General features: G+C 44.6%; 1 protein-coding gene across 2 annotated transcripts; it reads right to left on the minus strand.

The window, feature by feature from the left end:
* Positions 1-1,199: 1,199 nt before the first annotated feature.
* On the minus strand, positions 1,200-12,355 carry SLC39A7 (solute carrier family 39 member 7). Of its 2 annotated transcripts, none has more exons than XM_030197230.1 (8): positions 12,272-12,355; positions 11,400-11,786; positions 10,548-10,716; positions 10,277-10,357; positions 10,034-10,162; positions 8,487-8,630; positions 5,446-5,642; positions 1,200-2,570 (listed from the first exon to the last, which is right to left on the minus strand). In XM_030197230.1, the coding sequence occupies exons 2-8, from the start codon at positions 11,781-11,783 to the stop codon at positions 2,319-2,321; spliced, it is 1,356 nt and encodes a 451-aa protein (XP_030053090.1). In that variant the 5' UTR covers positions 11,784-11,786; positions 12,272-12,355; the 3' UTR covers positions 1,200-2,318. The 2 variants fall into 2 exon arrangements, with proteins under 2 accessions (XP_030053090.1, XP_030053091.1); XM_030197231.1 differs by having other exon boundaries at positions 12,207-12,293.
* Between the last annotated feature and the right edge of the window lie 870 nt (positions 12,356-13,225).

Below are 13,225 nucleotides of genomic sequence, written 5' to 3' on the forward strand. Positions count from 1 at the left end.
ACCTCATGTCCAACGTCCTGTATCCTGTCCTTCCTTGTGTTCAGAATCTTCTCCCATTCTTTGACTCATGTCCATCAACCCTTGTGTCCAGTCCTTCCCTGCATCCATTCTTCTCCCCTCCGCCGTTCCTTCCCTCATTCCTTCACTTATCCAGCAACCCTTGTGAGCATTCATTCTGGGTATCCAAAATCTACCACCATTCTTCCTTCATAACCAACATGTCCTGTGTCCACCCCCCCCCCCCCATTCCGTCTCTTGTGAGCAGCATTCCTTCCCTATATCTCCGACCCCCAATTCAGCATTTCCTCTATTTTCTGTCCTCCTCTGTGTCCTTTTTCCTCACCCCCAATCCAGTATATCTTCTATTTTTCAGTCCTCCTCGGTGTCCTTCCTTATGCCCAATTTTCCCCTTTTTTTTTCTCTGGCACTCTCAAGTCTTCCCGTCCCCTACAGCAGCTCTCTCCCTTTCAACCGCCAACAGCTCCTTACCCATGGTTACCACTAAACCCAGCAACGATGCAGTCCTTACAAGGCGGCGCAGGACCACCCAGCCATGTCACGCCGATGACTCCGGTGTCTCACCCCTAAGACACAGATTTCCTGTTTCAGTGAGGGCGGGACTCCCGCCCTCTCAGAAACAGGAAGTCCGTGTCGGGCGCCGCAGAGCCATCAGCGTAACGTGACTGGGAGGTCCTGTGCCGCCTTCCAAGGACTACATCATTGCCGCGGGCCCTCAAGCAGCTAGATGGATACAGTCCTTTTGCAGCGATCCTCTCTCCCACCCCTGCTGCAGCGCCTGCCTTGCACTTTGTAGACGCGGCGTCCTGCTCCGGAGCCCTCCCTCCGCCGCACTGATGCAACTTCCTGTTTACACAGGGACACGGCAGAGAGAAGGCCCTGGAACAGGACGCCGCGTCTACAAGCGCTGCGGCAGGGGTGGGAGAGGGTGAGAAAAAAATTGATGTGTTTCTGGGTGGGCCTGAGGCAAAATTGGGTGGGCCCAGGACCACCCATAGCTAAGCCTGAAAACCTGACTAGCTAGGGGTGTCTCCTGGAAAGGATTGAAAAGTTATGTTCTTGGGTTCAGGCTTCATAATGAAAGTCCCCAGACGCCCACCTCTCAATAGTCTCATTCTCTCCTTTCAGATGGCTGCAGAAGGCAGCCGTGCACAGCCCAGCCAATAAGTCAAACACATTTGCATGGTTCCATTCTTTTATTTTCCCCTACTTCGTTTATAAATTTTCTGTGTTTCTCACACTGTACATGTGGTTGGAGACATGGCAACATTAAAAAAAATATATATTTTTGCTAAGGTTACATCATCACAAACACAGCTAAAGAAAACGATTAAAAACCTCTGCCTGCGATGTTCAAATGGAAACAGTCTGTGCCTTTCTAGAACCCCATCCTTCATTACTGGCTTCTCCATCACAACCCGCAAGATTTCAGCAATAATTATCAGATTCCTCAAGAATTATAGAAATGTGATTATACTCCAGAGGGAGTCACTAATATCAGAGAACACAGCTTCCCTTTTCTCCACCACACACTCAGCTGAGCAGAACTAGGGATCAGCTTCGGCTTTTCCAAATCACACATGCCAACATGGTATGGTAGCACCGTCACCATATAAGCAAACGTGATGCAGAGAAAGAATTAGCTCTTTTCCCCAACCCTCACCAACTATCAAGATCTGTTCCAAACCTATTTCAAAGAATATCTTGTACTAGACCCTGTTCTTAACTTCCCCTCACCCCAGTTTCCTTGGGGGCTCCTCCCACCATGCTTTTCTGCCAAGGTCAGTAGGCAGGGACAGTTTTCCTTTCAGACTGGGTCAGGGGTTCATCTCTAGGTTTCATACAATGTTTTAATTGCTGTGGTAATCTCACTCAAGGGAAGGGGTGATACCTAGGTCTGTTCTGCAAATCTGTGAAGGGAACATAGCAAACCATGTGTGTATAGAGGGATAGGGGGAATGCTGTCCATCTTCTATTAAAAAAAAAAAGAAAAGAAGGGGAGGCAGTCCCAAAACTACTAGGGTATACAGCACATCTGTTTCTATTCAGTCTCAGCATTTGAGCTACATGAAACAAGGTTTGGTCCTCCTACCCACAAATTAAAAAAAATACAAATCAATAAAACTAAGAAAAAAATAATAACCCACTGTTGTTAACATTTATCCCATCTCTCCTTAAAAGGAGAAAACCAGTCCTGTGTTACAGACATGAGTCCACCCATCTGACAGCAGGCAGATCATTTCCCTCCAGCCGCTTGCTGTTCACGTGGCAGACGTGAAGCTACACAAAGACGAGTCTTTTTACTCGTACACAGCGATAAGCACCATCATCCCCACCCCAAAGAGCATCCCCAGGATCTCCAGCAGGGACTGGAAGGGCCTGGAGTCCTGCAGCAGCTCTGGTATCACCGCAACCGTAGCCACATAAATGAATCCGCCGGCTGTGAAGGGCAGGATCCAGGCTGTGGCGGCTTCTCCAATGCCTTCCGCCAAGAGAGAGCTGGCTGTACCAGCCAGTGCTCCGACGGCAGTGATCAGCTGCAGGAACATGGCCTGAAGAGAGAGGAGACGACAATCTGTTATTATCAATAACTTTTTTTTTTTTTAATATTTATTTAAAGAATTTTCAGTACAGAATAACTCCATTACACTTGGATCTCCATTTACATTGCTGCAACATAGATCTTGCATATAAAACAATTGTATATAAACCTTAACTTCAAATTAACCCAGATTTACCCCGTGTAACTCTCCCCCCTCTCCCCTCCCTAACCCTTAACTCCCCCCTCCCTCTGGCATGTCTAGGATAGCTTAGGACGCTAATTTAGTAGCTTCTTTCCATTGTTATTATCAATAACTTTATAATGATGGGATACTGTAGTTATCATCAGCAGTTGTTTAAATTTAATTCTGGATTTGTTCTCAATTGTTCTTACTATTTGATGGAATATGATCAAAAGGTATTTATGTACACTCGATATTCACCTGGTGGTGAATTTAAAGGTGCCGGCCGCTGCAGGCTGAATCTGACCCAGTTATTTAATACCAGACTTAATCTGGGCATTAGGCCACAGACGGAATTCCCAAGGCGGAGCCCAGTAGCAGAGGAAGCAATATTTACTCAAAGACCCAACAAGAGCACTGGGTGTACACAAGAACGGGACATGCACAGGACATCAAGCGAGGACACGTGCAGGACATGGGAACGGGGCGTACACGTCTCTCACTTATGTCCATACCTTATTAAAATACTGCAAGTTGTGCGCATGCCATAGACCTGGCATAACTCGGTGCATCTAATGTATGTGCACTGACGCCAACTTACGCTACTGTAAGGGAATCTGGGAAGCCACTTGCGTTACGGAATTACTGCTCAGCATTGAGGTGCTTAAAATTGTGTCAACCCAGTTACAGAATTTCCCCCTTAATATTTTTACTTTATTATTAATAAATCTTTTTATTAAAAAACAAGAGAACAGTCCCATAACGAAGCATAATATATAGGTGAACATTAATTCCTCAATACATACCCCCCCCCCCTTTTCAGGCCACAGAGCATCTAACCAGAAAAAAAAAAAAAGCACAAAACAGCTTGAGGTCTGGACTCTTATGACCTCAACCCACAAAACGCCATTGTACCTGCCCCCTCAACCCAACCCATAATCCCCTCCCCCTACGGCTATGCAGGTAAACTAGTTCTATCTCGAAATGTATTTCGCTCAGTACACTGGGTAAGAAGACTAACTAATAATCAAGCTCCGAAATAGAGAGTTGCAGGGGGACAATAATCTAACCCATCCCTGCCACAAGTAATCTTCTCCATCTCCAGTCCACCCATTTATAAATATGTTAAACAGCACCGGTCCCAGTACAGATCCCTGCGGCACTCCAGTGTTCACCCTCCTCCATTGACAGAAATGACCATTTAACCCTACCCTCTATTTTCTGTCCAATAACCAAGTCCTAATCCACACCAGAACCTTGCCTCCTATCCCGTGACTTTTTAATTTTCTCAGGAATCTCTCATGAGAAACTTTATCATAAGCTTTCTGAAAATCTAGGTACACTACATCAACCGGCTCACCTTTATCCACATGTTTATTCACGCCTTCAAAGAAATGAAGCAAATTGGTGAGGCAAGACTTCCCTCGGCTGAACCCATGCTGACTCTGTCCCATTAAACCATGTTTGTCTACTTGTTCTGTAATTTTATTCTTTACTAGTAAAAAAGGCCCGCTTCTGACACAAATGAAACGGGCGCTAGCAAGGTTTTCTTCGGCTCCCCTGCAGCCACCCATGTCCAGCGACCCTCCTCTCCCCCTGCGGCCACCCATGTCCAGCGACCCTCCTCTCTCCCCTACCCCCCCTGCAGCCACCCATGTCCAGCGACCCCCTGCCCCCCCTGCAGCCACCCATGTCCAGCGACCCTCCTCTCTCCCCTGCCCCCCTGCAGCCACCCATGTCCAGCAACCCTCCTCTCTCCCCTGCCCCCCCTGCAGCCACCCATGTCCAGCAACCCTCCTCTCTCCCCTGGCCCCCCCCTTCAGCCACCCATGTCCAGTGACCCTCCTCTCTCCCCTGCCCCCCCTCCAGTCACCCATGTCCAGCGACCCTCCTCTGGACATGGATCAGCTGTGAGGCATGTTTTTTTTTCCCCCGGGTTCTGAAGTTGACATCATAATGGCTACGGTGATGTCAGCCTGATCTACGGAGCCTAGCAGACCAACTCGGAAGGAGCCACGGTCATAGGCAGCAAGACAGAACGTTGGAGGTGAGAATTATTATATAGGATAATAGTTTCCACTATTTTGCCCGGAACCGACGTCAGGCTTAACAGTCTACAATTTCCCGGATCACCCCTAGAACCCTTTTTAAAAATCAGGTCACATTGGCCACCCTCTAATCTTCAGGTACTGCAGACGATTTTAACGATAGGTTACATATTACTAACTGCAGATCAGCAATTTCACGCTTGAGTTCCTTGAGTACCCTTGGATTCCCGCTGACCCCGTTCTCGTGCAGCTCTGTACTCACAAACTCACAATCCCAACCTATCTGCAATGTTTAGCAAAATCCCCTTAGTGTAACTCTGTGTTGTCAAACCAGGACCCCCAGATAATAGGCTCCCCCAAAATGCCAGGACCCTGACACCCCCTAATGTTTTCTTAAATAGTTTTAGTTTTGTATTGTTTTATGCTTTGAACCTTTCAGGATATTGGAGGACTAGAAGTGAATAACTTGAATTAGACAAGATGATGCCTTCAGGGCAGTGATCCGTTGCAACAGCTGAAGGGGAGGAGGAAGGGGGACAGAGAATAAGAAAAGAACAACACAGTCAGGAACAAAGACCTTTCTGTATCTCTGGGAAGTACACACAGAAACAAGGAACAAAAAAAACAAGCAAAGGGATGGCAAAGTACAGACCAACCTTCCTCTTGCTGCATCCCGACTGTACCAGAATGGCAAAATCTCCGATCTCGTGAGGCACCTCGTGTAGAAGGATGGTAGCGGTGGTGATGATACCCACGTTGCTGCTGACCAGGAACGAGGCGCCAATGGCCAGCCCGTCTGTGAAATTGTGGGTGAAGTCTGCTGCCAAGTTCAGGTATCCGGAGACTTTCATGTCTGCAACCAGAAAGGGGCCCCAGAAGAAGTTAGGGAAAAACTGTTCGAGGCATCAAGTGAACACACAGGGCTCCAAAGTTGCAACATCACCGCAAATTAAGTCATCAACCCCCCTCCCCCCGGATTCTATATATGGCGCCCCACTAAACTGGCTAACGAGCCAATTCGTGGCAATAATTGCATTTTGCTATGCGTTATTCTATAACAATGTGTGCCAAAATCCCATAGTACGCAACCCAAAAGGGGGAATAGCCATGGGAGGTGCACCGGGGGGGGGGGGGGGGGGGGGGGGGCAGGGATGCTTCTAAAATTTGTGCCCAGTCTTGCAGAATACCGGGAATGTGCGCCAGGAATTACACTCAGTTTCAGGCGTTAAGTCTGGGCGTCAAAATTGACACTCAATGCTATTCTATAATGTGTGTGTGGGTGGGGGGGGGGGGGGGGACTTTTCATTGCCCATTATAGAATGGCTTTGGTGATGATTTTGGAGCACTGTTTACTGAATCTTTCCTCAAATGTGTGCTTAGCCCACTGTGTACCATTAAAAACAATCAACCATGAATCACCCACCCTCTGCCACCAACCAGGGAATAACCAACATTTCATCCTATGCCACCTAATCGGCCACTAAGATGCCAACCATAGTTTCAATAACTTCACACCAAAACAAAAAGAAATCATCAACAATCTGTGTCCTAAACCACCAGCTAGAACACAAAATCAAGAGCTGGCTGGTCCACAGAAACACTCTGGAATTCGTTGCCAGAAAATGTGGTAAAGGTGGTTAGCTTAGCGGAGTTTAAAAAAGGTTTGGACGGCTTCCTAAAGGAAAAGTCCATAGACCGTTATTAAATGGACTTGGGGAAAATCCACTATTTCTGGGATAAGCAGTATAAAATGTTTTGTACTTTTTTGTGACCTGGACTAGCCACTGTTGGAAACAGGATGCTGGGCTTGACGGACCTTTGGTCTTTCCCAGTATGGCAATACTTATGTACCTTTGCTCTGACCTTACTCAATCATCTTAGAATAATACTACTAACTCCAGAAAACAAAATCACACAGTAACATCACAGATGATGGCAGACAAGGAACAAATTGGCCCATCCCATTTGCCCAGGTGAGAAACTCTGAATTTTGGGTACATAGGCACATAGAAAAACAGCAAAATGGTAGCCAACTATATTTGGGAATTTTTGACATCTCCTGCCCTCCATACTGGACCCAAGCATTCCTGAAACCTGTTAAAAATGCTATTGTCATCATGATTAATGAAGTGGTTGTCTAAAGAAATCCAGCCTCCCCATGCACACTGAAGTTTGAGCTTTAACATTGGTCTCGCCATGCAGGTTACCTTTGGAGATTCTGTGCAGTCCACGATATCATGTCTGTTTATAGCATATAGGGTGAGGGACTTTATTTAACAATTTTGTACTATGGCTTCAACTGTAATTACAGTTATGTTATCCATAATTAGATGTGCAGGGGAGTCACGTGTGCGCGATGGGGTAGTGAGGATTTATGCCATTGGCCAAGATGTTATAGTGTGATATAATAATGTTATTTTTAGTTGGTGTTTTTTTTTCATTTAACAATATTGTTTATATTGTTTGATTTTATGGTTTTTTAAATCCGCCTTAGTTAAGACAGCATACAAATAAACAAAGAAAATACGGCTGAAGGGAGATATGATAAGAGATCTATAAAATAATGAGTGGAGTGGAATGGGTAGACGTGAATCGTTTGTTTAGTCTTTCCAAAAATTCTAGGACTAGGGGGCTTGCGATGAAGCTACAAAGTAATAAATTTAATACGAATCGGAGAAAAAGGTTTCTTCACTCAACGTGTAAATAAACTCTGGAATTCGTTGCCAGAGAATGTGGTAAAGGTGGTTAGCTTAGCAGGGTTTTAAAAAAAAGGTCTGGGTGGTTTCCTAAAGAAAAAGTCCATATACCATTATTAAATGGACTTGGGGAAAATCCACTGCTTATTTCTGTGATAAGCAGAATAAAATGTATTAAACTTTTTTGAGATCTTGCCAGGTAATTGTGACCTGGAGTGACCACTGTTGGAAACAGGATGCTGAGCTTCATGGACCTTTGGTCTGTCCTAGTGTGGCAACACTTATGTATTTGGGAATCTGAATGGAATCTTGCTGCTCTTTGGGGTTCTGTATGGAATCTTGTTATTCTTTAGAATTCTAGAATCTTGCTACTCTTTGAGGGTTCTACATGGAATGTTGCTACTATCTGGGTTTCTGCCAGGTACTTGTGACCTGGATTGGCCACTGTTGGAAACAGGATGCTGGGCTTGATGGACCTTTGGTCTGTCCCAGTATGGCAACACTTATGTACTTGGAATTCTGAATAGAATCTTGCTACTCTTTGGGGTTCCACATGGAATGTTGCTACACTTTGAAATTCTGCATGGAATCTTGTTATTCTTTAGAATTCTAGAATCTTCCTACTCTTTGTGGTTCTACATGGAATGTTAATATTTGGGTTTCTGCCAGGTGAGCTGGATTGACCACTTATGTACTTGGGATTCTGAATGGAATCTTGCTACTCTTTGGGGTTCTACATGGAATATTGTTACACTTTGAAATTCTGCATGGAATCGATTTTTCTTTAGAATTCTAGAATCTTGCTGCTTTTTGGGGTTCTACATGGAATGTTGCTACTATTTGTGTTTCTGTCTGGTACTTGTGACCTGGTTTGGCCACTGTTGGAAACAGGATGCTGGGCTTGATGGACCTTTGGTCTGTCCCAGTGTGGCAATACTTATGTAATAAACCTTGCACCCTGTAAACTCCCATCCTAACTGCACCACTTCAGGATGCCTTACCAGATCCCACTGTCTCGGCTGGCTTTTTCTGAATTTTCTTCTTCGTTTTTTCAGGAGTATTTCCTTTCTTTCTGTGTTTAACTCCCTCTTTAGTCTCCATCTTTTCATCTTGCTCTTCCTCCTCTTCAGAGTTCACCTTTGCAGCTAGAACAGCAAACAGAAGTCAGTTTTTGCCTGCATACAACAAAGGCTGTTTCTATCAAAGAATCTCGAACACTCATAAATACTGAAAATATTGGAGAACAAAATTATAAAATAAAACAAAAAACACAATATGGTATGGAGGAGTAGCCTAATGGTTAGTGCAGAGGGCCTTGACCCTGGAAACCTGGGTTCGATTCCCACTGTAGCTCCTTGTGACCTTGGGCAAGTCACTTAACCCTCCACTGCGCCAAATTGGAGTTACCGCCCAGTTACCGCTTGGCTCTTGCGGTAATTTCAATTTTGGCGCACGTCCAAGAAATATTTTTTTGTTTTCTGGTGCGTGGCATTTGACGCGCGTAGACCATTACCGCTAGGTCAACAGTTTGCAGTAGGTCTCAGACCCAAAATGGACGTGCGGCAATTTTCATTTTGCTGCACGTCCGTTTTCGGCAAAAATTAAAAAAGGCTTTTTCTGTAGGTGCACTTAAAAAATAATTCTGTACACGCCCAAAACATGCATCTACACTACCGCAGGTCATTTTTTCAGTGAACCTGAGTAAAAGGACCCCTTTGATTATGGGCCCCCTAGGGACAGAGAACGTACCTGTATATAATATGAACAGTGCAGCCCTGAATATGTCTAGTAGCGCTATAGAAATGATTAGTAGTAGTAGCAGACTATTGAAGGAAAAAAAGTTATAGCAAAACAGCTAATTAAAAAAAATGAAACCTCAACTACCCCAGAGAAAAAACAAAAAGAAACAAGTGCTACCATTTACAACAAAATATGCCAAACAGTTTCTTCACAATCCATATTCATAGATAGCCAGAAAAACAACAACAAAAAAACCTGAGCCTGTGGACAGAAAAAAATATTTAAGCTTTCAAACAAGAAATCCCAACAAAACACAATCCGGGTCTCCTCAGCTGGTAAATCCACTGCAAATCTTATATAGCATAGAATCCATAATCCTTGACAAGGTTCCCCCCTTGTTTCGCAATCTTCATTTGAAGGAATACTAACAAATTTCCAGCTGTGCTACATGAGATCTGCAGTGGATTTAACAACCGAGACCCGGATTGTGTTTTGTCGGGATTTCTTGTTTGAGAGCTAAGTATTTTTTTTTTCTGGCTATATATGAATATTGACTAATTTCTTTTGTAACAGCAGTTTTTTCTCTGGGGTGGGAGTTATTTTCTGCTGCTCCTTTTTTCGAGGCTCCATTGAAACCAATGATAGCTGACCCTTCACAGGTGGCTGCAATGTAGACCATTTGTGACAGATGAGATTTCATTTTTTTTTTAAATTAGCTGTTTTGCTACAGTTTTCTTCCTTCAATATTCTGAACAAAATTGTTTCTATCAAATGCCTGCAGAGCAGCCATTACTGCTGTCATACATACTATGAGACTGAACGTGGCTATGTCCGTGGCCCCCTTTCACGTGGCGTACAAACTTCTCTACGATCAGGAATGCCACGATCCCGGCGAGGACCCAGAGACCCACTGACATCATCTGAAAATGGTCATGGCCTGTACAAAAGGAGAAAAAATAATATGGGAAAAATACAACGTTCTGATTTCTGAAGAAAGTTATTACAGCAATTGGACGGATGGAGGGAGGAAGCCACGCGTTTCAGTCCTTACCTCCATGCGAGTGACCGTGGCCGTGTGATTTCTCCTCAGCATGGGATTGGCCAACTTTCTCTTCTTGGTGGGCATGGGGCTCTAGGAGAGAGATGAGAGCCCATCAAATCACAGGACTGGCGAAGGTTTTCCTGAAGGATCAGAGTTTCGACACTCAAGTCAGGATGAGTGTTCCCAACACAGGACATACTTAAGAGTGCCCAGATCCTAGAATCCCATTTAAGAAGTATCTGGAGATGAAGGTTTAAACTTTGACCAGAGAAAGACTCACCAAGAGCGTGTGGGATGAGGTGCAGAAAGGCATCTCCCAAGAGTCCACCAGAGGCAAAGCTGAGGAGAAGCTTGAGTAAGGATTGGTGCTTCGACGTATTTGATTCCACGGGGATGAGGAAGAGAATGAGAAAAGGAGCCGCGCTTATCAGCAACGTCGCACCAATCGCCTGGAAACAGAAAACAAACCTGGCATTATAATGAGCTTATTACGGCTGCCCCGGTAGTTCAATGGAAGTTCTGTGTACCGACATGTGGAAGGGTCCAATTTAAAACCTTAAGTCAAATCTTTTGCTGCTCTGGTTGTTTTAGGGGTGGGAATGCTTTGGAGGCAATATTTACAGTACCCAAGTGGATGGAAGGAAGAGTATATCAAGCTTTAATAAACTTGACTGCTTGAGTGACACCTAGAAGCTGGATTCAAAGCCCATGAGTCCAGAGTTCTATTAAGGAGCCCTGATAGACGGTCTCTGCTTACGACCATCAGTGCAATGACCAAACTAGGTATGTTGGGGTGGGGGAGGTTTAAAATAGGGCAAAACTCCTGGGGCAAGTGTGAACGATGGCTCATAGTGCCAAATCCCAGCTCCGAAATTTTATTATTATTTATTAGGAGTTATTATTACTAAGATACAGATTGAAATTCAGTTTCGCACTTCTTGGCAAGTGTTTAACAAGTTTGATCTATTTGTGGACAGTTAATCTACTATTGTATTGTAATGTGTTGATTAGTTTTGTACTGTATCAACAAATTTCAATAAAGGCTTTTATAAATTAAAAAAAAGAAAAGAAATAAATGTTAAGTGGAAAGAAAATGTCTGATCAGAGAGAAAGAGAAAGAAAGGATACAAACATGGGTCCATAATTCCATGGGGTCCAATTTCTCCCTCTTGGTCTGCTGCTGGGGTTGGAAGCTGTCCTCAACTCTGGATGCCTCCTGCCTCATACTCTCTAAGTTTGCTTCTTTCGAGTATTTATGTGCGGGTTCACGGTGGGAATGGCTGTGCGCATGGTTAAGATTTTCGTGGGAATGTCCGTGGCCATGGTGGGAATGTCCGTGGCCATGGTGAAGATCCTCATGTGAATGTCCGTGGTGGGAATGGCTGTGCTCATGGTGAAGATCCTCATGTGAATGTCCATGACCAGACACCTGTTGCATCAGCACAACCCACAGGAGCACAATCACTGTTCCAGTGTGGCGTCTAACTCTGCCTTTTGTCCTGGTTGCTGGTCCCATTTTCTGAGGGGAGAGAATTCAAGAGCGGGTTATAGCAAGAGCCGAGCAAAGTCATGGGAAGAGGTACTTTTAGCAAGCAAGCAAAGGGGCACCCCCACTATCAGAGTCCCTTCCCCATCTTTAATCCCCTAGCCTCAATATTTGCTCCCCAGGGACTTCCCCCCTATAAACTTATTCTTGGTCACCCAAAAGATCCGGTTCTGCCCAGTGCATGCACGAAGTTATAACTCTGACTGTCTTACAGAAATCAATGAGCATAATCAGCCCTAATGAATCATTCTGGAAAAGCACGATTAGATCAACCTGTTTGACAGATCCGGTACAAGGCAACGTAATCCCTGGACAGCCATCCCTTCTCCACTTCCCGGTCCCTCAATACTTCCCCTTTACCCCAACAGGAAAGCAGCCGCGTTTCTCCCCTACCCGGATTCTCTTCCCTCCTCAGCCCAGCGTCTCCTCCTCCCGTCACAATGCTATTGTGACAATACCTGCTACTGCTGCAAACACGAGCGAGCGACCCACACGATTGTACGTGGCGCTAGCGCACGCTGCGCCCCAGAAATCTCGCGAGGTCGCATCAATCTGCGAACAAAGGGGACGTAGCCAAGGGTGTTAGATTTATGACGTAACTTCCTTGCCCCCTTGTTGTTCTTCGGTCAAAGAGGCCAAGTCAGGACTTTTCCGCCCCTCACAGAGATTTCTCCTCCCCTTAAAAAGGGAGGGGAAATAGAACAGAATTGCTTACTTCTTCCTTTGAGTTCAGGCTCCAGGAGCGAGGAAGTGGGGCGCTCTTCTTTTAGAGAGTTTACAATATACTTGTTATATGTTTTATTAAACCCCAAATATTTTTTTTTGTGTTCAAATGTTCTTTATTAAACTTTTAATAAGTAACAATACAAAAGAACAAAACAATGGTAACAGTATGTGGTACATATGTACTGATCATACCTAGAAGGCATACATTTAGAAACATTAAAGCTTATGTTTACAATACGTCAGGTTTCCCCAAATATTTTTGCATAAATACATACACGACTGTAATTACGAGTAACTGGATCAATGTTTTAGTTGCACCACATTATAAAAATTTATAGAGCATATCGTTTATGCATGCCAAGGGGAACTTATGTCCTATAAAATTTATTTATCTATTAGACTGCACTATTAGTTTTGATTGTCAGAAATCTGAGAATAGAAAATATATATGTGAGCTTCCAGTTCATGTATACATTTTTGGATAATTTGTAAGCTGGTCTAAAATACATAATAAAAGCTAACAAATGCATCTTCACATAATATGTATGCCCCATGGCCGCTCTATAGTGATGCGATGCCACATGACATCTCTATGTTCTCCGGCGGCGCTTTTCTGTTCTGTCATCTCTATGTTCGTAGTGTGCCGCGTAGCCGTTTCCGGTGACGCACGCGGTGCTCCCTGGGAC

Source organism: Microcaecilia unicolor, chromosome 3, assembly GCF_901765095.1.
Source record: "Microcaecilia unicolor chromosome 3, aMicUni1.1, whole genome shotgun sequence".
Lineage (NCBI taxonomy): Eukaryota > Metazoa > Chordata > Amphibia > Gymnophiona > Siphonopidae > Microcaecilia > Microcaecilia unicolor.